Below are 25,455 nucleotides of genomic sequence, written 5' to 3' on the forward strand. Positions count from 1 at the left end.
GGATCAAACCATTCTGTCCCCATCTTCCCTAGTTTCTGGGAGTGTTGGCAGGCTCACAACCTCCTCTGCAGGTTGTGCAGCTGGAGTGGAGGAAGCCCAGGTACACCAGTGCTTTCACCTCCTGCTGAAAGACAGGAGAGCAGAGAAAATTGGTGGACACAGCACGATGCTTATACTCCAGGCCCGGTGCTGTGCACATGATGTTCCTGAGGGATTTGTGGAGGGGAAGCAAGCTCATATACAGAGCCAGATCTTGGCCCTGGCCTCAATGCTTTGTTGGCTGCACATATGCATCCTAATGCCTGTTATTAACTTTGCTAGATAGTCTAGTTGGGTTTCAACCCTTGCTAATTGTGCTTTAGTTTCTAGAAGCAGTTTTTGTTTTGTTTCTTTATTTACCTGTCAGTGACCATCCCAGTCCACATATTCCCAGCCCCAGCAGCCACCTCCCAGCTGCCCCACATCCACAAAACAACATGCTCCATTTACATTAAGGAATGAAGCAATATTAACCAGTCCCAGTCTTGCCAGGGACAGAGAACATATAGGGTTGATGGAAAAGAGGATTTAGGGCATTGAGAGCAAGAGGAACTATTCTAAAGTGGTGAGACATCTGGAGAATAACAGTGTGACGCCCACTCCAAGGAGCACCAACTTTCATTCTGATGACCATGTGAATACACATGCCAGAAGGCCACCTGAGGCTACAGTAATGGCAACAATGCCTACTGCAGCTGGTCCCTAATCAGTCATGACAGCTAGGGCTGCTGTCAGTAGTGCAATACAGTCAGGGCAGGTAGGGACTGTGAGCCTGGGGGACAGGTGTTACAATTCATTCCAGACATAATGGGAGAGCGCTCATCATGTCCAGACTCTCAGCTGTAGGGTGACCAGACAGCAAGTATGAAAAATCGGGGTGGGGGAGATAGGAGCCTATATAAGAAAAAGACCCCAGAATCAGGACATCTGGTCACTCTACTCAGCCGTACTGTCTGCAAAGGTGTAAGCGGCTCTTGTTCCCAGGTGGCAGGGGGTCCCAACCTCAGTGAAGCAGGAATCTAGTGAAGACAGAGGTAGTTTGCCATTTTACCCATGCCACTTCAGGGTGGGGGTTTGGATTGCTGGTTCTGAGAGCTGGCTCTATAGTGAGAGCAACACCAGGTTGGTACTTTACCTATCTTGCACATTGAGGTTGATTTCTACTTCCTGAGGGGAGCCACAAAGTTCAGAGAACAGCCTCATTCTGATCAGAGATGTCAGTCTCCTGCCTTCCACCATTAGCTTGGACTTTACTGCACATGGTGAGCATGAACACAGCCACTGGGCTGCTGCTGAGGGAAGGTGGTTGTGAAGAAAGGGGCTAGCAGGAGAAATACTAGTGCCAGAAGGAGACACTCAGGCCCCACCCCTTATCCTACTCTGCTTTGGGAAAGCTACAACCCCTGTAGTGTTTAACAGAAAGTGAGATGGGGCCCAAGAGCTTTTGCCTGATTGCAACAGGACTAGGCTAGATTTCCAAGTCCTAGCTCTTCTCTTTGGCACTGCATTAATACACAGCCCGTGGCCCCAGCTTGCCCGTACTTGACAACATCTCTCAGAAAGGACACTGTGAGGTAGTGATTGGCAATGTTGCCTGCGTTGAACAGCAGCCGGCCATCGGAGCTACGTTTCTGTGCTGTGGCCAGGGAGATCTCGCTATACTCCACCACCTGGTACATGCCATCCACTCTGCATACCACGCCCACTGGCTCCATGGGGTTTGTCTTCTCAACCACCTGCCCAGAGAACACACAGGAGAACTCAGATGAAAGGGCATTTGTCCAGGAAGTTCCTGTAAGTGAAGTGGGTTACCACAGCCAGTGCAGAAAGGGGCATGAGTGGGAGCCCCTCGCACATGGGCTCACAACTTTTACACTGCCATTTTAGGTGATGCTTTTGTCCTTGGAAAGAAAAAAAAAAAAAAAAAAAAAAAGGATAAATCAACCCTCTTTGTTCCAATGTGTTCTACAGCTCTGCACCCTCCACCCAAGCCCTGTCCCCTGCATGTGCTTCCCTGGCACCTGCCCCTCTCCCTCACAGGCTACCCAGTCCTCTGCTTCCTTCTCCCAGAAACATTGTCTGCCAGGAAAGGACTTCACTCCCTTAGACAGCTCCTCTCCTGTGGCAAAAAGAACGAGGAGTCCTTGTGGCACCTTAGACTAACATTTATTTGAGCATAAGCTTTCGTGGGCTAAAACCCACTTCATCAGATGCATGCAGTGGAAAATACAATAGGAAGATACACACACACACACACACACTGAAAAAATGGGTGTTGCCATACACACTACAACGAGAGCGATCAATTAACTGATTCATTCACTCATTATAGTGTGTATGGCAACACCTATTTTTTTCATGTTCTCTGTGTGTGTATACACACACCCCTCTTCCTACTGTATTTTCCACTGCATGCATCCGATGAAGTGGGTTTTAGCCCACAAAAGCTTATGCTCAAATAAAATGTTAGTCTAAGGTGCCACAAGGACTCCGTTCTTTTTGCTGATACAGACTAACATGGCTACCACTCTGAAACTGGCAGCGTCTGGTGCACCAGGGGAAGGACAGAATACTGCTGTCTCCCTCCTGCTAAGGGCACTGGCTCTGCAGTTGGTAGGACACTCCATGCTCACAGTGCCCATGGAGAATCGGAGGACATGGAGCTGGGAAGAGAAAACGGAGCCGTGAGTGGTCTGCCCTTTGGGCAGCATTGCACAGGAGCTGAATGAGACTGTCTAGCCACACTGAAACAGGCCTTGCACACAAGGGTCATCAGGGGAGGCAGCAGGTCTCTGACTGCCCTCTGTGGCAGGCTGGCTGCTCACCTTGGTGCTGAACACAAGAGAATCTGGGCCAGCTATTGGAATTTGAAAGATTCCGCTGCCTTGGGCTTTCTGAAAACCTGGCCCTGGCTGCGGATGCTGAGCTTTCCTAGACCTGGCTTGTGGTGCTAGCTCCCCCTTGTGTTCTTCCTCAAAAGAGGCTGGATGCATATAAAAGTGGTTCCCTGGGAATGGAAGCAGGCATGTCCTGAAGGCTATTCCAGTGAGATCTTTAGTTAGAGATGGATACGGTGAGTCGCGGCAGACATGGTTTTAAATCCCCAGAGTATCTGGTGTTCAGCAGTGGTGGGTGGTGCATGGGAAGCCCTGTGTGGCACTAGAGAAGAGTCTTATAGGGTAAAGCTGGGTGTCCTATCTCCAGGGCACTCCCCACTCAGAACTACAAAGTACCAGCTCCCTCCTTGGGTGAGTCTCCTTGCCTGCATGGAATCTGAAGGCCATTCTGGTGCAAACTGAGATATCCAATCACAAGTGCTTTGAGGGATCATGAGGGCTAGCACTGCTGCTGGTGGGGGGAGGAGCTCTTCTTGCACCCCAGGTATATTCTGTACCTAGCAAAAACAACTGCACTAGTTACATGGAGCTGCAATCCCTGTAGGTGCCTGCAGACATATGATGTCTGGACACTAAAGTGCAACGGAATGCCAGTAATGACTGCACTACATAACAGGAGAAAGGGCTTTGACTTAATACCACTAACTCACTGCCTTTCATGCAGGAATCACTAATGTTAAATCTCACCACATCCTGGTGAGGAAAGTCATTTTTACAGGTGGATAAGCTGAGAAACAGATGTGAAGAGACTAGGCCAAAGTCACACAACAAGGGTTTGTTTACAGAAGTTGCTCCAATTGACATTAGTTTAGTTAAACTGGTGCAACTTGTGCATTCGCACTCCTATTGTTTAAAATTGGTTAAATCTGCAAGCTAACCTATATAATGGGTTATGACTCCAAGCTAAACTTAAACCAGATTTAAAGCAGATGCAAGAATGTCTACACACAAAGTTGCAGTGGTTAAATTAAGCAGGTATAAAAATCACACATTTCCTTACAACTTTGGGTGTAGTTCTAACTCTATGGCAGAACTGGGAATAGAAACCAGGAATTGCAATTGCAGGTCCCCATCTATGCACAAGACCATGCCTCCCTACCATTCTACAATAGGAGCTTGTTGTTGAATAAACACACGTATGACAGGTATACACTCCCATTATAATATGGATGAGATGTTCAAGTGGCTGATAAAAGGCCAAGCCAGTTAGGAGTTGTCTTTTACTTGAACCAAGCTTCACTGAGACATGGGCCAGAATCAAATGACCTCAGCCAGCCAAGCAGCAGGCGGACACCCCCTCCAACAAAACAGTATGCAGCACTATTTAGAAAAATCAGAACTCTGTAGAGGTTCACATATCCCACAGAGATAGCATATGGTACCAGGCAGCACTAGACTGTATCAGGTACTGTATTTTGTCCAGGCTTCCATTATAACCTATTATTTTCAAATGTCCATCACCTCCTGAAATATTTGCTTTTGGATGAAGTTTCCCTTGCCTGATCTCAGCCCAAACAGTGGAGTTTGAGCACAATTTCTTCCTCCTTTCAGTTTGGAAAAAAAATGAGAAAAAAAAACTACGACTGTGGTCAACCTTTGCAGACTGATACCTTTCCATCAGCTACTTCTCACACAGTGAGAGTCTCCAGCCTCACTTGCCAAACACAGTCCAATTGAAAACTGCACTGTTCAAAACCAGATGCCCAACTCTTATCCCCTGTACAGCTATGGAGTTTGTGCCGTTATTTCAGAGAGATCCCATTTTTGCACATACTTTCAACCACGCAACTGTGAAAATACCTAGAACAGGCCACAAAGGCAGCTTAACATTAAATATGACAAAAGCAATTATGGCAAAAGCTTTTCTGCACAATAGGAACTGAAATACAAGCATCTGCTCTTCTGTAAAGCCTGAAATTGATACTTAATGTACTTTATGATACTGACATTTATAAAATTAAACTTTTGAGATCACCTCAGAAGATGTAAAAAAGCAGCACCCTTTAATTCATTGAAATTTGAGAGCTCATTGATCAAGCATTTATTTGAATGGTTTTAATAGATCATAGTAGATCATTGGGACTCAGACTGTCAATTTCAAGTTTAATTGTATACAAGTATGGATAATTTGGATTACTCAATGATTGCCTGTTCTGTTCATTCCCCCTGAAGCACTAGCCCCCGTCAGAAGACGGGATACTGGGCTAAATGGACCACTGGTCTGACCCAGTATGGCTGTTCTTATAGGTTTGTTTTTAATCATTTTAACCTAAGTCTGATTTTTTGCAGGTTGGCACTAACTGTGGTCCTCATTTTCTAGGAATTTGACTTGAGACCGTGGGGTCTGATTTGCAGAGTGCCGAACACTCACAGTTGCAAATGAGGTCAATGGGAGCTATGCTTTCAACATGTAAAATGTTAAAGTTCTAAGCACTCTGAACAAAGATCAGGTCCTAGGCTCCTCAAATTGGGAGCTGAAAGTTAGCTGACACTTGGCTTTAATCTGTGTTTTTAGTTCCCCAGCTGTAAAATGGGGACATCACCCACTCATCTCACAGGGGTGAGACACCACATTCAGTAATGTCTGCACAGAAGAGCCCATGAATAACTTATTTTGAATTGGCAGGATTTGGACTGCGAACAGTAAACGCATGGGCTATGCACTGAATGAGGACAAAATCCTCAATACCCATTCAGTGCGCATCATCAATCCTGTGCGCTGAATGAGGTGGGGTGCTGCGGTAGTACTATGTGATCAAGTAATTAACAGCTGTACTACATACACAAGAGGACTGAATTAAGGGTGCACAGGCATCTCCTAATTTGAGTGATTAATTTGCAGCCCTAATATGTTCAATGTAGTTCTGCACAAACAGAGGAAGTGCCATGCAGATGGCCAGTCCACTAAGGAGCGGATGCCTGAAATAGCAACAGCTGCCTACTCTACTCCCTGCTCAACGGAGAGCTCAAATAGCTCAGCCATCCAAAAGAACCAACTGGAAACAGGAACACTGAAGCAGGGGCAGGATCGGGGCAGCTCAGGGAGCCAATACTGCTCCCCTGGGGCTGAATCAGGCTCCAGAACTTAAACTTTACATTAGAGTTCGATATCTAGCACTTGAGAAAAGCTTTATAAACCACGTATAAACAAACAGAGACATTGCCGCCTGCCTGGGTGCACGGATTTTCTGAAACATAGCTCAAGAGGACTATCCATGCCTCTTAACCACAAGGCCATGCTGAAACTGAAGTCTAGGGATTATAATTTAAACAAACTGTCAGCTATTCATCTGGCCATCAAGTTATGTGAGAATAGAGAGGTACTGTCCTATTACTGAGATGTGCAGTCTCCTGCCAGTGGCATCACATGGTGCCATGCACAGAGCTTGGAGCATACCACATCCAATCCCTGATTACAGGGGCTAACATGGTTGCAGCCTGAAAAAAATGCACCACACAACATTCATTGTAGTGAGCTCAGTACCAACCCCCTCTCAGATCTACAGAGCCCATGCAGACAGAGGGACCAGAAGAGCCTGGATACAGCCTTGGCGGGGAGCAAGCTGCTGATGCCAGCCAATGGTGCGATTAGGACAATTGTGCCAGTGCACTCAAGGGTGTACGAGCCAGGTCCTCTACCCTCTCCACCCCACTGCAGCCCCATTACCTTTGCACCACACTCAGCTCCCTTCTGTATGCAGAACCCAATGAACCTGGGGTCAGCCACCTTCACTAAGATGTTGTCAACGCAGTACATATGGATGCTCCAGATGCCTCGCTGCTCCATGTCCTCCACGATGCCATGGACGCCAAGGGCTCGGTACAGCCCCCCATTGCCATCTGGTGAGGCGAGAACACGTTACTGCACCAGAAGCAAACAGCAGGAGTGAGTATTTGAGCCAGTTCCCAGCTGGATTCCACACAGGGAATAGCACTTCCTAGAGATTGAGGGAAGCTGCCAGGGGAACAGACTAGACTCTGGTAAGAGGGGCCAAGGTGGGACTTTGGCCTCCTGTGAGCCCACCCCAACCCAAATATCCTCTCCCTTGGTCTGCCACCTTGCTGTGTCCATTTCCCTGATGCCCTGTTCCAGGCCCAGCCTGAAAGATGGGATGGAACTGTGACCTTGCAGCAGAGGCTGGAGCCAGCACACAGCCCTGAGTGGCCAGCACCAGTCTTTGCCTGCTCTGTGTGGGAGGAGGAAGAACAGTCCTAGCAGGAGCAGTGTATGCAGGGAATTAGGAGGAGAAGGAACTACATAAGACAGAGGTGTCTATGGGGAAGGGGCTGTGCCAAGGTATGCAGGATGGAATTTTGAGGATCCTAGGGATCATTCCAACACTGAGATGCCAAGTCAGGGCAAGGACTTGCCTCAGCTTAATAAAAATGCCATTGGGCTGCAGGGCACCAATGGCAGGAAGGATTGGACTAACAGTGGCTTTTGTTCCTATAGGACTAGGAGATACTGAGCCCCTCATCACTACTAAAGCCCTGCAAAGCCTCTCTCCCCCCCACCCCACCCCTGCCTCATTCACTAATGGGCTAAGCAGTCTCTTTGGCATCTCAGTGCTAACTCCATCACCAAGATGACGAATGAGTGATAGGCCACAAGCCGCTCTGTGCAAATTCACCCCCCTCCGTCCCAGAGGGAAAACAGGAACCCAGCTGTGCTACAGCGGAGCAAACTACTACCCCTAGATAACTTGGTAGAATACCAAGAGGGTCACTCCCCAGTTTGCAGGCAAGATGCCTGGCTTTGTTAAACCCATATTTATCTAAAGGAAAGGGACAGGCAGGCACTTATTGTTGTGATATAGATGTTTAAGGACACTAAGCCTGCAAGCTGCTTTCTGAAAGGTGAGGTCTGCCAGATGAGGATAACTTGCGATTCTCTGCCATTTCCTAGAATCAACTTTTGCACAAGTCACCCCCAGAAGTCCCTAGAGTAAGTTTTATTCCACTTATGTATTTTCTGTCCCTCAAATCTAACCTGGGAGATGTTCTGGGGTGAGGGAAGGGGTGTCCCTAGGCTGCAGTCTAACAAGCTCCTTCCCTCCCACTCAAAGCCTCTTCAGTCCAGCCATTTCTGCGACTCCCCTCTGCTCAAGATTAACCAGAGCAATACTGGAAATCCATGGGAAATTGGGGGAATGTTGCTGGATTTGGCACAGACCATGAAACGTTTTGTAAATTCTACAGGATTCCAAACAAAGCAATTCTGAATCTAAAACACACCTGCGAGCTGCTGGCTACATGTGTCTGATGGAATTAGAATAAACTTTCAACCCACCGTGGTTTACCCCTCCTCCTCAAGGCTTCTTATCCCCATCACCCTCCAGATCTTACATTTGAGACCTTCCAGTCTGAACGATCTCAATGCCCTGTTCAAAGCCTTGCTGAATCTGGTCTGCTAGAGAAGTTCACTCCCTTAAACCCCCACTAATGGGATTTCAACAGCACAGACCTGGTGCCATGGAAACTTTGCTCTTCTCTTCCAGAAAAATCTTGCCATCAAACCCCATGGCAGGCAGCATCCCTTGCTGGAAAAAGATCACATTTTCCTGCTTTAAACCAAAGTAATTGTGCTTCATGAAGAACTCCTTTGTAGATTCCATTGTTCTGCCACTTGTCATGATGTACCTGCCACAACAAGAAGAGAAAAACCCCAAGTAAATAGGGAGACAGACTCTGCTCCTGCCTGATCTTCACACAGGATTGTTTTTGAAGCCCATGTAGAGCACTCATGGGATAGAGAACAGGACCCCCTGGGATCAGGATGTATCACAGAACAGCTCTCACTCACGTGCGAATCACATGAACATTTCACCTCTGACCAATGAGCTCTCTGCAGCCACAGGTTTGGCAGCAATTGTCTGAGTGGCCATGTCAGGGTCCTAGGGAGCCCTGAGGATGGTGCTGGTGGTCTCCATGAGCTGGGTAGAGCTCGTGGCTAGAACACATGCAGGGGGAAGCTGGATCTGCTGTGGTATGATCTACTGGCACTAGGGAGGATGAGGGCTAGCTGCACCAAGCCAGTGAGGAACCTCAGCACAGGCCTTGAGCAACACTTCCACTGACAGTAATGGACTCTGGGACTCGCCAGCAGCAAAGCCTAATGTCTCAGGAGGGGCACTGATGCGGACACCAGGAGGAAGGATCCTTGCAAGGGTAAGAACAATACTCTTCTGATGGAAGGAAGGCTGGTGCTGCCTCCCCACTCTTCCTGGGGTCAGAGGAATCAGCTGTCTTGATCTTCCCTGAAAGGCTCATCCCCCACTGGCCGTGTAATTCCATGACACCAAGGAGGAGTGTAGGGGACCTAGGGACACCAGCCTGCTCCTCTCCTTGGTGTTGGGCTTATCAATACACTTCCTCAGCCAAGCCCACAGAGTTTGATACAAAGGTTTCTAACATGCTCCTTTGTGAACCTCCTTAAGCAGGGTTGGACAACGCTTTGCTGGGTAATTTGGCTGGAGGACCCTTTGTCAGCAAGCATCTGGCACTGCTGCCTTACCGGCCCTTGAGCCTCCTCCAGCAGCAATGAGGCGTCTCCTGACCTTTTGGGGTTCTGCTTGAATCGGCAGCACAGAGAACTAGAGGGATTATGGCTCAGGTTCTAGAAACACTAGCAATGGCTACCACGAATATGGTAAATCAGTGCTTGATGCTGGCCTCCCTGAATGCCCCAGCCAGGATACCAGAGTGTCAGACCCCAAGCAGAGACCAACTGTACAGGATGGGAGACTATCCCAGAGGGATGAGGATGCACAAGCAGCTTAAAAAGGCAAGGCCACAGTAGTGCCTGCAACCAGTGATTAGAAAAACCACTTTCAGAGAAGACTGAACTAACAAGAGGGAGCTAAACTAGATCAGTTCATCCTGTTACTTCCCTGGTCAAAGAGCAGCCACTTCAGAATGAAGGGCAACTGGTGCGATCCCCCTTTACACCCTTCAGTCCCAGCAGAAATGGTGGAAATGCACTGTAGACCCATACACACTGCTCATTGGAAGTTTCTGAACCCCCCTGGGCACGGACACTTTTAGAACATAAGAATGGCCCTATTGGGTCAGACCAAAGGTCCATCTAGCCCAGTATCCGGTCTTCCAACAGCGGCCAGTGCCAAGTGCCCCAGAGGGAATGAACAGAACAGGTAATCATAAAGTGAGTCATCCCATCGCTCATTCCCAGCTTCTGACAGACAGAGGGTGGGGACACCATCCCTGCCCATCCTGGCTAATAGCCACGGATGGACCTATCCTCCATTAATTTATCTAGTTCTTTTTTGAACCCTGTTATGGTCTTGGACATCGCAACATCCTCTGGCAAGGAGTTCCACAGGTTGACTGAACTGTGTGAAGAAATACTTCCTTTGATTTGTTTTAAACCTGCTGTCTATTAATTTCATTTGGTGACCCCTAGTTCTTGTGTTATGAGAAGTGGTAAACACTTCCTTATCTAGTTTCTCTACACCGTCATGATTTTATAGACCTCAATCATATCTCCCCTTAGCCGTCTCTTTTCCAAGCTGAAAAGTCCCTGTCTTGTTAATCTCTCTGCATACAGAAGCCATTCCATACCCCTAATCATTTTTGTTGCCCTTTTCTGAACCTTTTCCAATTCCAATATCTTTTTTGAGATGGGGCGACCACATCAGCACACAGTATTCAAGATGTGGGCATACCATGGATTTATATAGAGGCAATATGATATTTTCTGTCCTATTGTCTATCCCTTTCCTAATTATTCTCAGCATTCTGTTTGCTTTTTTGACTGCCGCTGAATACTCAGTGGATGTTTTCAGAGAACTATCCACGACTCCAAGATCTCTTTTTTGAGTGGTAGCAGCTAATTTAGACCTGCCCCATCCTCCATCATTTTATATGCATAGTTGGGATTATGCTTTCCCATGTGCATTACTTTGCATTTATAAAATTCATCCGCCATTTTGTTGCCCAGTCACCCAGTTTTGAGAGATCCTTTTGTAGCTCTTTGCAGTCTGCCTGGGTCTTAACTATCTTTAGCAATTTTGTATCATCTATAAATTTGGCCACCTCACTGTTTACCCCTTTTTCCAGATCATTTATGAATATGTTGAACAGGACTGGCCCCAGAACAGACCCCTGGGGGACACCACTATTTACCTCTCTCCATTCTGAAAACTGACCATTTATACCTACCCTTTGTTTCATATCTTTTAAACTAGTTACCAATCCATGACAGCACCTTCCCTCTTGTCCCGTGGCAACTTACTATGCTTAAGAGCCTTTGGTGAGGGACTTTGTCAAAGGCTTTCTGCAAACCTAAGTACACTATATCCACTGGATCCCCTTGATCGCTGACCCCCTCAGAGAATTCTAGTATATTGGTGAGGCATGATTTCCCTTTACTAAAACTATGTTGACGCTTCCTCAACAAATTATGTTCATCTAGAAATCTGACAATATTGTTCTTTTAAAGTGTCAACCAGTTTGCCCGGTACTGAAGTCAGGCTTACAGGTCTGTAATTGCCGGGATCACCTCTGGGGCCATTTTTAAAAATTGGCATCACATTAGCTATCCTCCAGTCATCTGGTACAGAAGCTGATTTAAATGATATCTTACAGACTACAGTCAGTAGTTCTGAAGGAACTCAAATGTGAAATTGCAGAACTCTTGAGAGAATACCATCTGGTCCTGGTGACTTATTGATGTTTAATATATCAATTTGTTCCAAAACCTCCATGAATGATACCACAATCTGGGACAGTTCCTCAGATCTGTCACCTAAAAAGAATGGCTCAGGTTTGGGAAATCTCCCTCACATCCTCAGCCGTGAAGACCAATGCAAAGAATTAATTTAGTTTCTCCGCATTGGCCTTATCCTTGAGTGCTCCTTTAGCACCGCGATGGCTATTTTTTTGAGTCTTTGGCTAACTGTTCCTCAAGTTATTTTTTGGCCTCCTAATTGTATTTGTACACTTTGTTTGCCAGTGTTTATGCTCCTTTATTTTCCTCACTAGGATTTAACTTCCACTTTTTAAAGGATGCCTTTTTGCCTCTTACTGCTTCTTCTACTTTGTTGTTGAGCCACAGTAGCTCTTTTTTGGTTCTCTTACTATGTTTTTTAATTTCGGGTATACATTTAAGTTGAGCCTCTATTATGGGGTCTTTAAAAAGTTTCCACGCAGCTCACAGAGATTTCACTTTTGGCACTATACCCTTTAATTTCTGTTTAATCTTCTCATTTTTGTGTAGTGCGCCTTTCTGAAATTAAATGCTACAGGGTTGGGCCGCTGTGGTGTTTTTCCTGCCACAGAGATATTAAATGTAATTATATTATGGTCACTATTACCAAGAAGTCCAGCTACATTCACCTCCTGGACCAGATCCTGTGCTTCACTTAGGACTAAAACAAGAATTGCCTCTCCTCTGGTAGGTTCCAGGACCAGCTGCTCCAAGAAGCAGTCATTTAAGGTGTCTAGAAATTTTCTCTCTGCATGCCGTCCTCAGATGACATGTACCCACTCAATATGGGGATAATTAATAATGGGGGATTTCAGTTATTATTGAGTTTTTTTAGGTTAATAGCCTCTCTAATCTGCCTGAGCATTTCAGTCACTATCACCATCCTGGTCAGGTGGTTGGTAATATAGCCCTTCCACTATATTGCCAGGAGGAAGGGGAGCTGGGGGGTACAGCAGCTGCTGCTCTCCGGCCACCAAGCTCCAAAGGCAGTGCAGCCACCAGCAGCAATACAGAAGTAAGGGTGGCAATACCATGAGTATGCTCCTGTGAGCATCTATAGTAATTTGCTATCACTTCTGGAGGGGGGGGGGGAAGAGGGGGTTTGGGGGGGGGGTGGTCATCACAGCCTGAAATATTGAAACCAGTTTTAAATGATACCTTACAATGCACACTTTGTAGATTGTGAACAAAGGTGTATATTCCGTCTACACTGGAATGAGATACCCATGGCTGGCCCATGCCAGCTGACTCAGGTTCACAGGGCTCAGGCTGTGGGACCATTTAATCACAACGTAGATGTTCTGGTTTGCGTTGCAGCCCAAGCTCTGGGACCGTCCCATCTTGCAGGCCCGACAGCCTGAGCCAGCTAGCATGAGCCAGCCACAGGTTTTTAATTGCAGTGTAGACATACTCACATACCTCCTGAACTCAGACACCAGACATATGATTTGGAGAGCAGCTCTTTGACAAGGCTCATCATCCCCACCCATGAGAGTGATGGCCCAGAAAGGTCACAGTCCACATCCTTCTTGAGCAAGGCTGGGAGGACCAAGCTTAAAGACCAAGGCAGAAGAGAAACAATGGCAGACACCCATCTCCCCCACCCAGAGGGGAGTGGACTGAGGCCTAGGTCTACACATAAAAATTAAATTGATCTAGCTACCACATTCAGGACTAGGACGACAATTTCTCACCCTGAGCACAATGGTTAGGTCGATCTAGCTACTGCCTCTCAGAGGTGGATTTAGCTACATTGACATAGAAAGTGTCTACACTATAGCACTACAGTGGCACAGCTGTGTCGCTGTAGCACAGATATACCCTTAGAAGAAGGCTTATAATGGAAGTCTGATTGCAACCTTAACTATGGCATTACAATTCATAACTCAACACTTTGCCTGTGTATAGGGTCTTTCAGTCTCCACTGCCTTGCAGAACAACTTAGATGGGCAGACTCTGACCACAGCTACATTAAGGCAATTCACCGACATGACTGCCTCGATGCTGTATCACCAGTGCAAACCTCTAAAGCAGACATTGCACCAGTGCAGCTTAACCTGGCAATTTAATGAGAGCACAGCCTCAGCATAGGCTACTCTCTGCATGGGCACACCATGTCTTCATTAGGGCTTTGTGCTGGTGTATACCATTATACAGGTTAGACAAACACCTGTCAGGAATGATCTAGATCAGTCATTGCCAACCTTTTTAAGCACATAATCACTTTTTGAATTAAAGTGCAACCCAGGATCTACCCTGCCCTTTCCCCAAGGCCCCACCTCGCTCCCTCCACCCCCCACTGCTTGCTCTCCCCCACCCTCACTCACTTTCACCAGGCTGGGGTAGAAGGTTGGGGTACAGGCTCCAGGCTGGGGCCAAGGGGTTCGGAGTGTGGGAGGGGCCTCAGAGGGGGCTCAGGCAGGGGATGAGATGCAAGAGAGGGTTTGGGGTGCTGGCTCCAGGAAGGGCTCAGGGCTGGGGCAGGGGTGTGTGGGCTCACGCCAGGCAGCGCTTACCTCAGGCGGCAGCGCAGTAGAGCTAAGACAGGCTCCCTGCCTGCCCAGGCCCCCACTACTCCTGGAAGCTGCCAGCACATCCCGGGGGGGTGGGGTCTGGAGGGGAGTGAACGTGGCTCTGCGTGCTGCCCTCCCTGCAGGCACCACCACCACAGCTCCCATTGGTCGCAGTTCCCTGTTCCTGGCCAAAAGGAGCTGCAGGGGCAGGGAGGCGCAGCGCCCGGAGACCCCCTTTCCCTTCACCTCCCCATCCCCCAAATGCAGGGACATGCCAGCTGCTTCCAGGAGTGGCGCTCGGCCAGTGCAAGCAGGGAGCCTGCCTCAGCCCTGTCAAACTTTTAGCAGCTGGAGACTGCAGTTGACTCGCAGAGGCTCTGTGATCGACCAATCGATCACAATCTACCGGTTGGTGACCACTGGTCTAGGTAATACTTAGTCCTGCCATGAGTGCAGGGGACTGGACTAGATCACCTCTTGAGGTCCTTTCCAGTCCTATGATTCTATACCACTGCTGATTGCCTTCATGTAGGAAAGGCCAAGGCAAAGATTAGTTACCATGCCCAAGTTTACACAAAGGAAATAGAGCCAGGACCAGAATCTAGAACTCTCCCCCAGCCCCCTGCTGCAGACAAACCAGATTACTATCAGGATGGACTGACAATGCACACCCCTTACCATGGAATGACACACTTAGTGCCATGCTGTTTTTCAGCCAGCTGCTGCAGTTTCAGGATGCGCTCTGCTTGGATCTGGAAGAGTGTTTTGTGGGATGGCAACCCGACATCGTACATTCCCTTGGGATAAGAAACACCCAGTCTCGTTCCCTGTCCACCAGCTAGGAGGAGGACAGCTACTTTGCTCTGAGAAATCTGATGGAGACCTAAAGAAAGAAGGAAAAAAAGAATGACCAGAAGCTTTCCCCTTGCAGAGTGGAAGCCATGTGATGCCTTCCAGTTTATGAACAATATCGTTGGAACCATAATCCTCCAACACCCAAGCTGGCTGGCTCTGGGGAGGAAGGCAGCACAGCCAATCCCAGTTAAACAAAGGCTCTCTGGTTACTGGCAGGGGGACAGGATGGTCTGAGAGAACATGTGTACTGCTCTGACTGGCTCAGTCACAGCAAAGGAGCTCTGTCTGAAGGAGACAAGAATGATCTGCAGAGCGGCCCCAACAGGGCTAAACTAAGTTCTGGGCATGCTTGTGGTGTTTACACCCCACCCTTCTTGAAAAACACCCAGCTCCTGTCTGCCAGGATCACACCACTCCACCCAGGAGTGGCATTGCAGAGGGGCAGAGAGATTATCCTTTGGGGTACAGAAGCTCAGCTGGCAGTTTCATGTAGTAAATGTGCTGGAGGGATCTTCAAATCATCCTGTTGCAGGAGTGTAATCCAGGCTCAGCCAAGTCTCTTTAGATTTCTATTTACCCCCAAATCATTGGGATCCACAGTGCTGGGCTTCACAGGACCAGGAAAACAGTTGTCCTCAACTCCCAGGTTTTACAGAGATCACAAGGACAGCCTAGACCAGTGACACATGTGACTCACTAGCCTCACTCCGAGTGTCTCCTGCAGATCTCAGTGTATTAACATGTGCTGCAGATTTAGTTAGCCACTGAGGATGCTTTTACTATGTTATAAGCCAACTGTAGCTAATAAAATACATGGTCATTTTGCTGTGAGACTATATATAGATATATAAAAAGCAAATATTCTTCATACTGTTTAGTGTGTATTCATTGTTTCATTAACTATAGTACTATATACTCATTTATTGTGGCTCTTTTGAGTAATGCTGATCACTAATTTGGCTCCTGAACCACTGATGTCAGAGTATCACTAGCACAGACTAACCACATCATAAGGAGTGGCAAGAGGTGGCCAACCCAGCATGTGTTCAAAGTACCATACAAACATTAACTGTAACACTTAAACCCCTTGTGAGGTACGTGGCTTTATCTTCATTTGGGATTTGCCCAAGGACAGAAAGTAGGGAGGGGAATAGAGTCAAGATCAGAATTCCCATACTCTGATTTCTGGCCCAGACCTTAATCCCCTAGACAATGGTGCCTCATCTAAGGTAACTTGCCAGACTGCATGTAACACGGATAAGGAACCTGTGCATTCCTATTGCCCAACCTGCATTTCAGTTATGCACCCTTCTTGTTGCACCAGTGTAGATTTTTGTATTTAATGACACCCCACGCCCCCAAATACTGTATTAGTTACAGAATTGAGTAGGTAAATTAAAATAATCAAGGTTGCACAGTTAACATGGAATTTTCCTATTTGAAAGTTTAGAAAGAAATTCAACAAACAAAAGGAAGACAGAAAGAAGGGAAAGAGTACATGTGTGTTGCATTAGAGAGAAGCATGGCCTAAACATATGAATGAATGGGAGCCATGAATGCTGGCATTCTAATCCCAGTTCCGCCAGCAGCTTGGGTAAATCTGTACCTCATTTATTCCCCCCTCCATTCCCATATCCCAGTACACATCCTCTCATCTCACAAGAGTTGGTATAACTGCTGTTTCATAGCTGCATAGTGAAAGATACTCAGCATTTAGAGTATTACAAGAATGTCAAGAATTAGGAGTGCTAGGTTGTATGTGGGGCCAAGATATGAAGCAGTTATTCACAGGGGGTTTGTATATGCTAGATGTTGCACAGCTGGACAGTTCTATCAGAATAGCTTCAGCAACAGAATGTGCTCAGTTGTATAGCATAGATGTGTGGCTCCACTCCCAAGTCTGATCATTCAAGACAGTTCTGAACTCGTGCACAGAAGTTCAGATCTTCAAGCAATGTCCAAACAGGTGATGTGACAGCCCAAAGAAGAGAATTTAAAGTTACAAATAACTGGAAATTTTGGGATTTATATAGTACTGTTAAGTCTTTAAGTCTAAATTTTTTTTGACTATGGGAGCCTAAATAGGTGCTTATGGCAGACTAGTTATCAACAGGATTTGTGGTGCAGGGTTCATCTTCAATAGGAGTTTCAATCTTCAGCACTTCATAAAATGTAAGCAATTAATTAGGTGCCCACCCCACGCACGAAGACATTGGCCCTTGCCTCTTTAGCTGTGCCACAATGTAATTGAAGAGTTTGGGTTTCACCTCATGTCACGAGCCTCCAAACAATGGTAAAAGTAAATTCAAATACATTTCAATTTAGAAAACTGCAACCATTTTTTCAAACCAACAGAGACTGTTCTTCATGTAGTATACCCATTGGCTAAGCATGTTGTAATGTCTGCACCTGGATTTTCTATCTGCAAAAATGTTTGTCCCCCTCTTCGCAAACAAAGTGGTTGGACCAATTCACAGAAGTTAATTTTCCAAGAAAACTTTGGTTTCAGTCAAGTTAAATTTCAGCAAAAAAGGGGAAAAAAAGCTTTTGCAAGAGTAAAAGCATTCAAATAAGGCAAAGCTGAACCGAACCAGTCAATTTTATGCAGCTAAGTTGTGCTCTTTTCAAACTGTGCCTACATTTACAGGACAGCTACCTAGAATAGTGCACAATAAAGAATCCACAATGGCATTTTCAAACCAATTTCCAGATATTTTCAGACTAGTAGCTCTCACTGAGGAGCATCCATTTAAATTTCAGAGTTGTGTGTGTGACTTTTTTGTATATGATTAGTGTCCAGATTCTCCTACCTTCCTGATGGAAAAGTAGGTCACCCTCTTGATACAGCTACCCCAAACCCCAGTTTGGCCCAGAAGAGTTTAGAAAGTTGCAAGTTTCTACAGACAGGCATTTATAATGAAAAGCATTTTGCAACATTAGAGCTTTCTCCATCAGCAAAAGCGGTATGGCTGTTTTTCCTGATAGCCTTTATAGCAAACAGCTGAGAGTTTACAATGAGCCTCCAAAGGTCAAATGCTTCCTGGATAACTTCCTGCTTGGACTCATGCCTTAAACTTGTTTTAAAACATCTGTTAAGGAATGGAACAAAGGGTGCTGCATATATCGAGGTGCACATGCATAGTAACTAGCATGTCAATGAAAATTTAGTAGTCTGTTCAGTTATTCTCTCCCAACTTTACCCAGCCACACCATAGTGTCATATCGAGAGAGCAAATAAAACAAGTAGGGCCAAAGTGTCCCCCATACTCTTTGGACACTAGTTGTGTTTAGATACATTAATGCCAACTCTTATGGCACATTCCATCAGTCAATCTGAAAATGTGTTGCAAAGGTGGCCAGTATCATGGTCCTCCTGTTAGAGATGGGGATATGGAGGCACAAAGAGGGAAAAATCAATTCACCCAGATCACCCAGCAACAGAGCTGGGACCAACACTCCGCTCCCTCAAGTCTCAGGGAAATGCTCTACCCACTACATTTAAGTGTAAGCTTTATTGTTCTATTACTGTCTTATAGCAGCTACAAGACTCATTTCACAATCACTCCTGCTGTCTCTTTATCTAATCTATCATGCCAATTCTAGCCTTACTAGGGAGGTCTACTTTTTGATATGCAGCGTTAATGCTGCATTTTCACACATAGGTGCAGTATTTGAAGGCAGCAGATCTTAGTAACACTCAAGTATCAGGGGTAGCAATGTTAGTCTGTATCCACAAAAACAAGGAGTCTGGTGGCACCTTAAAGGCTAACAGATTTATATGAGCATAAGCTCAGCGGCACTGCTATGGGTACCCACATGGCCCCACAGCATGCCAACATTTTTATGGCTGACTTAGAACAACGCTTCCTCAGCTCTCGTCCCCTAGCACCCCTCCTCTACTTGCGCTACATTGATGACATCATCAGATGGACCCACAGGAAGGAGGCCCTTGAAGATTTCCACCCCACCATCAACCTCAGCCTGGACCAGTCCACACAAGAGATCCACTTCCTGGATACTACAGTGCAAATAAGCGATGGTCACAAACACCACCCTATACCGGAAACTTACTGACCGTTATACTTACCTACATGCCTCCAGCTTCCATCCAGGACACATCACATGATCCATTGTCTACAGCCAAGCCCTAAAATACAACCAAATTTGCTCCAATCCCTCAGACAGAGACAAAACACCTACAAGATCTTTATCAAGCAGTCTTAAAACAATATCCACCTGGGGAAGTGAGGAAACAGATTGACAGAGCGAGACTGGTACCCAGAAATCACCTACTACAGGACAGGCCCAACAAGGAAAATAACAGACCACCACTGGCCATCACGTACAGCCCCCAGCTAAAACCTCTTCAGCACATTATCAGTGATCTACAACCTATCCTGGAAAACAATCCCTCACTCTCCCAGACCTTGGGAGACAGGCCAGTCCTTACTTACAGACAGCCCCCCAACCTGAAGCAAATACTCACCGGCAACTACACACCACAGAAATACTAACCCAGGTACCAATGCCTGTAGCAAACCTCGTTGGCTACTCTGTCCCCTTATCTGTTTTAGTAAGGCCATCAGAGGACCCAACCACATCAGCCACACCATCAGAGGTTCATTCACTTGCATGTCTACTAATGTTATGTATGCCATCACGTGCTAGCAATGCCCCTCTGCCATGTACATTGGCCAAACCAGCCAGTCCCTATGTGAAAGGATAAATGGACACCAATCAGGACATTAGGAATCGTAACATACAAAAGCCAGTGGGAGAACACTTCAATCTTCCTGGACATTCTATAACAGATTTGAAAGTAGCTATACTTGAACCAAAAAAACCTTCAGAAACAGACTTCAAAGAGAAACAGCAGAACTAAAATTTATTTGCAAATTTAACACCATTAATTTGGGCTTGAATAGGGACTAGGAGTGGCTGGCTCATTACAGAAGCAGCTTTGCCTCTCCTGGAATTGACACTTCCTCATCTATTGTTGGGAGTGGACTACATCTACCCTGATCGAATTGGCCCTGTCAGCACTGGTTCTTCACTTGTGAGGTAATGCCCTTCTCTTTATCATCAGTTTATTTATGTCTGCATCTGTAATTTTCACTCCATGTATCTGAAGTGGGATTTTTACCCACAAAAGCTTATGCTCAAACAGATCTGTTAGTCTTTAAGGTGCCACCAGATTCCTTGTTGTTTTAGTTAATACTACAAACTCTGCTTCCATTACAACCCTCCCCCAGTTTTCACACACCACTTCCTGAGGGTTCTGTTGTGGCTAAGATTACATGCCTGGGCTCAGTCCACAGTGATGTGTCTTCCATTGGGCCACATCCATGTGCCAGCTTGCACTACTGGTGAGGGGGAAGGATCATTAGTATCTCCCCCCCCCCCCCCGCCGCCTTTACAGCACAATGTTCTTCAGTTCAGCTGGGTTTGATGTTTGTGTGCAAATGCGAAGCGCCACAAGCATGTGACTGGCCCTCACGGAGAATCATAGAATCATAGAATATCAGGGTTGGAAGGGACCTCAGGAGATCATCTAGTCCAACCCCCTGCTGAAAGCAGGACCAATCCCCAATTTTTGCCCCAGATCCCTAAATGCCCCCCTCAAGGATTGAACTCACAACCCTGGGTTTAGCAGGCCAATGCTCAAGCTGTCCAGCAGCCACTTGAACAAGTTTAAACGTATTTATGCTAATGAAATCTAAAATTAAGAATTTAAAGAAAGCAGCTTGTGCCCAGCGCAAGCTTTTCGGGCCCCAGGGTCTGTCACTGATCGCAGTGCAGCACTCGGGAGAGGGGCTCCCAGGCACAGAGGCTGTGAAGGGTTTGCTCTGAGCGCACCGGCGCGGCACCACGCAGCTGCGAGCGGGGACAGCAGAGCCCTCCGCTCCCCCCGCACCGGGCTGCGGGCAGCGTCACCCCAAGGGGCTCCCTCCCGCCAGACACTAAGCAGCGCCCCCAGGCCAGGAGCCAGCCTGGCCCGCCGGGGGTGGGGGGGGAAGGAAGCGCCCGGCGCTGCCCCAGGGGCACCCGTGGCAGGCTGCTGGGGAGGAACGCCCGCCAGCCCGTACCTTCGCGCTCCCACTCGGGGAGCCGGCCCGCGTCGCGGGTGGCGCTGCCCAGCACGGCCCGCGGCAGTGCCTCCATCCGCCCGTCCACCTTGTCGCGGCCGGCCGCGCCCGTGCCCTCTATGGCCCGACGGAAGCTGGAGCCCAGCGCCTCGCAGTCCAGACCCTCCAGCTCCTCGCGCAGCGCCCGCCGCTCCGCGCCGCCCAGTTCGGCCCAGAAGCGCAGCAGGTGGCTCTGCCCGGCCGCGGCCAGCCGGCGGCGCAGCACCTCGGGCTCCATGGGCAGGGAGCGCCCGGCAGCCCCAGCCCGGGAACTCACGGCCCCCAACCAGCATGCACCTCCCGCCCGGCTCCGGCTACGGCTACTGCCGCTGCCCACCAGCGACCAAGCTTCCCGCTACCGCCCTCATATAGGCGGCTGTACCCTGCCCCCCAGCGCCACCAATCGCTGGGCTCAGGAGCCGCCCGTCTCGCCGCGTCCGCCAGGACCACGACGCGCCCACTGGCCCTGACGTCATGGTCGGCGGCGGAGACGCGATCCTAATGGCTGAGAGCCCACGAAGGGCGGAGTCACAGCCACTTCCGCCCAATCTCTGTCTGGGGCACGTGGCAGGCCCTAGCGTATGCGGGTGTGGGCCACTCCAGTCCTCCACCAACTCCGCAGCTGTTTGCCATGGTGATGTTTGTGATGTCACATACACTCTACGTAGCCGAGTCGTGGGGAAAGCAAAGGGAGAATCCTCAGCACTTTCTCCCAGCCACGTCTCACATCACCCCTCCCGCCTCCATTCCCTCTCCCCCACAGCACCGCTTCCTGCTCCCACCCAGCCCCTCTCCACTCCCCCACAGCACCGCTTCCTACTCCCACCCAACCCCTCCCTTACTGCATTGCTCCCACGCAACCCTCTTTCCCTCCCCCACAGCACCTCTGCCTGCTCCCACCCAGCCCCTCCCTTCCCCTCTCTGCTCCCCCACAGCACCGCTTCCTACTCCCACCCAACCCCTCCCTCTTCCACTCCCCTCCCTCACTGCATTGCTCCCACGCAACCCTCTTCCCCTCCCCCACAGCACCTCTGCCTGCTCCCACCCAGCCCCTCCCTTCCCCTCTGTGCTCCCCCACAGCACCGCTTCCTACTCCCACCCAACCCCTCCCTCACTGCATTGCTCCCACGCAACCCTCTTCCCCTCCCCCACAGCACCTCTGCCTGCTCCCACCCAGCCCCTCCCTTCCTCTCTGTGCTCCCCCACAGCACCGCTTCCTACTCCCACCCAACCCCTCCCTCTTCCACTCCCCTCCCTCACTGCATTGCTCCCACGCAACCCTCTTCCCCTCCCCCACAGCACCTCTGCCTGCTCCCACCCAGCCCCTCCCTTCCCCTCTGTGCTCCCCCACAGCACCGCTTCCTACTCCCACCCAACCCCTCCCTCTTCCACTCCCCTCCCTCACTGCATTGCTCCCACGCAACCCTCTTCCCCTCCCCCACAGCACCGCTTCCTACTCCCACCCAACCCCTCCCTCACTGCATTGCTCCCACGCAACCCTCTTCCCCTCCCCCACAGCACCTCTCCCTGCTCCCATCCAACCCCTCCCCCTTCCACTTCCTTCCCACCACAGCAACGCTCCCTGCCCCCACCCAACCCCTCCCTCCTCCACTCCCCATCCTTCACAGCACCACTCCCTATTCCCACCCAACCCTTCCCCTCCCCCACTGTGTCGCTCCCTGCTCCCACCCAAACCCTCCACCCTCCACTCCCCTCCCTCCACAGCACTGCTCCCTGCCCCCACCACACCCTTAAAGCAGCACTCAAAGACAATAAGGCCATTGCTGAGAAACTAAATTAATTCTTTGCATCCGTCTTCACGGCTGAGAGTGTGAGGGAAATTCCCAAACCTGAGCTATTCTCTTTAGGTGACAAATCTGATGAACTGGCCCAGATTGAGGTGCTATTAGAGGATGTTTGGAACAAACTGATAAACTAAACAAAAAGAAAAGGAGTACTTGTGGCATCTTAGAGACTAACCAATTTATTTGAGCATGAGCTTTCGTGAGCTACAGCTCACTTCATCGGATGCAACTATAGCTCACTGTAGCTCACGAAAGCTCATGCTCAAATAAATTGGTTAGTCTCTAAGGTGCCACAAGTACTCCTTTTCTTTTTGCGAATACAGACTAACACGGCTGTTACTCTGATAAACTAAACAGTAATAAGTCACCAGGACCTGATGGTATTCACCCAAGAGTTCTGAAGGAATTCAAATGTGAAACAGCAGAACTACTAACTGTAGTCTGTAACCTATCATTTAAATCAGCTTCTGTACCAAACGACTGGAGGATAGCTAATGTGACACCAATTTTTACAAAGGGCTCATAGATTAACATAATTTGTTGGGGAAGAGTCAACATGGTTTTTGTAAAGGGAAATCATGGCTCACCAATCTCCAAGAACTCTTTGAGGGGATCCGCAAGCATGTGGACAAGGGTGATCCAGTAGACATACTGTAATCAGGAAGGCCAAATCACACTTGGAGTTGCAGCTAGCAAGAGATGTTAAGAGTAACAAGAAGGGTTTCTTCAGGTATGTTAGCAACAAGAAGAAAACCAAGGAAAGTGTGGGCCCCTTACTGAATGAGGGAGGCAACCTAGTGACAGAGAATGTGGAAAAAGCTAATGTACTCAATGCTTTTTTTGCCTCTGTCTTCACGAACAAGGTCAGCTCCCAGACTACTGCACTGGGCAGCACAGCATGGGGAGGAGGTGACCAGCCCTCTGTGGAGAAAGAAGTGGTTCGGGACTATTTAGAAAAGCTGGACGAGCACAAGTCCATGGGGCCGGATGCGGTGCATCCGAGGGTGCTAAAGAAATTGGCGGATGTGATTGCAGAACCATTAGCCATTATCTTTGAAAACTCATGGAGATCAGGGGAGGTCCCGGACGACTGGAAAAAGGCTAATGTAGTGCCCATCTTTAAAAAAGGGAAGAAGGAGGATCCTGGGAACTACAGACCAGTCAGCCTCACCTCAGTCCCTGGAAAAATCATGGAGCAGGTCCTCAAGGAATCAATGCTGAAGCACTTAGAGGAAAGGAAAGTGATCAGGAACAGTCAGCATGGATTCACCAAGGGCAAGTCATGCTTGACTAACCTAATTGCCTTCTATGATGAGATAACTGGCTCTGTGGATGAGGGGAAAGCAGTGGACGTGTTATTCCTTGACATTAGCAAAGCTTTTGATGCGGTCTCCCACAGCATTTTTGCCAGCAAGTTAAAGAAGTATGGGCTGAATGAATGGACTAAAAGGTGGATAGAAAGCTGGCTAGATCATCAGGCTCAATGGGTAGTGATCAATGGCTCCATGTCTAGTTGGCAGCCGGAATCAAACAGAGTGCCCCAAGGGTCGGTCTTGGGGCCGGTTTTGTTCAATATCTTCATTAATGATCTGAAGGATGGCATGGACTGCACCCTCAGCAAGTTTGCAGATGACACTAAACTGGAAGGAGTGGTAGATTCACTGGAGGGTAGAGACAGGATACAGAGGGACGTAGACAAATTAGAGGATTGGGCCAAAAGAAATCTGATGAGGTTCAGCAAGGACAAGTGCAGAGTCCTGCACTTAGGACGGAAGAATCCCATGCACCGCTATAGACTAGGGACAGAATGGCTAGGCAGCAGTTCTGCAGAAAAGGACCTAGGGGTTACAGTGGATGAGAAGCTGGATATGAGTCAACAGTGTGCCCTTGTTGCCAAGAGAGCTAAAGGCATGTTGGGCTGTATAAGTAGGGGCATTGCCAGCAGATCAAGCGACGTGATCGTTCCCCTCTATTCGACATTGGTGAGGCCTCATCTGGAGTACTGTGTCCAGTTTTGGGCCCCACACTACAAGAAGTGGAAAAATTGGAAAACATCCAGCGGAGGGCAACTGGAAAATGATTAGGGGACTGGAACACATGACTTATGAGGAGAGGCTGAGGGAACTGGGATTGTTTAGTCTGCGGAAGAGAAGAATGTGAGGGGATTTGATAGCTGCTTTCAACAACCTGAAAGGGGATTCCAAAGAGGATGCATCTAGACTGTTCTCAGTGGTAGCAGATGATAGAACAAGGAGTAGTGGTCTCAAGTTGCAGTGGGTGAGGTCTAGGTTGGATATTAGGAAAAACTTTTTCACGAGGAGGGTGGTGAAGCACTTGAATGCATTACCTAGGGAGGTGGTTGAATCTCCTTCCTTTGAGGTTTTTAAGGTCAGGCTTGACAAAGCCCTGTCTGGGATGATTTAGTTGGGGATTGGTCCTGCTTTGAGCAGGGGGTTGGACTAGATGACCTCCTGAGGTCTCTTTCAACCCTGATAT

General features: G+C 48.3%; 1 protein-coding gene across 3 annotated transcripts in view; it reads right to left on the minus strand.

Moving 5' to 3' along the window:
• UAP1 (UDP-N-acetylglucosamine pyrophosphorylase 1) overlaps positions 1-21,483 on the minus strand; it is a 36,300-nt gene extending 14,817 nt beyond the window's left edge. For all 3 annotated transcript variants that reach the window (XR_013346849.1, XM_077824087.1, XM_077824086.1), the window contains exons 1-5: positions 21,116-21,483; positions 14,853-15,057; positions 8,401-8,576; positions 6,604-6,776; positions 1,582-1,775 (exon numbers count right to left, since the gene is read on the minus strand). Coding sequence is in view for 2 of the 3 variants with exons in the window: in XM_077824087.1 (XP_077680213.1) it covers positions 1,582-1,775; positions 6,604-6,776; positions 8,401-8,576; positions 14,853-15,057; positions 21,116-21,392 (1,025 nt within the window). In the remaining variant the exon portion in view is untranslated. The remainder of the gene's footprint in view (positions 1-1,581; positions 1,776-6,603; positions 6,777-8,400; positions 8,577-14,852; positions 15,058-21,115) is intronic.
• Between the last annotated feature and the right edge of the window lie 3,972 nt (positions 21,484-25,455).

The sequence above is a fragment of the Eretmochelys imbricata genome, chromosome 8 (genome assembly GCF_965152235.1).
Source record: "Eretmochelys imbricata isolate rEreImb1 chromosome 8, rEreImb1.hap1, whole genome shotgun sequence".
In the NCBI taxonomy this organism is placed as follows: domain Eukaryota; kingdom Metazoa; phylum Chordata; order Testudines; family Cheloniidae; genus Eretmochelys; species Eretmochelys imbricata.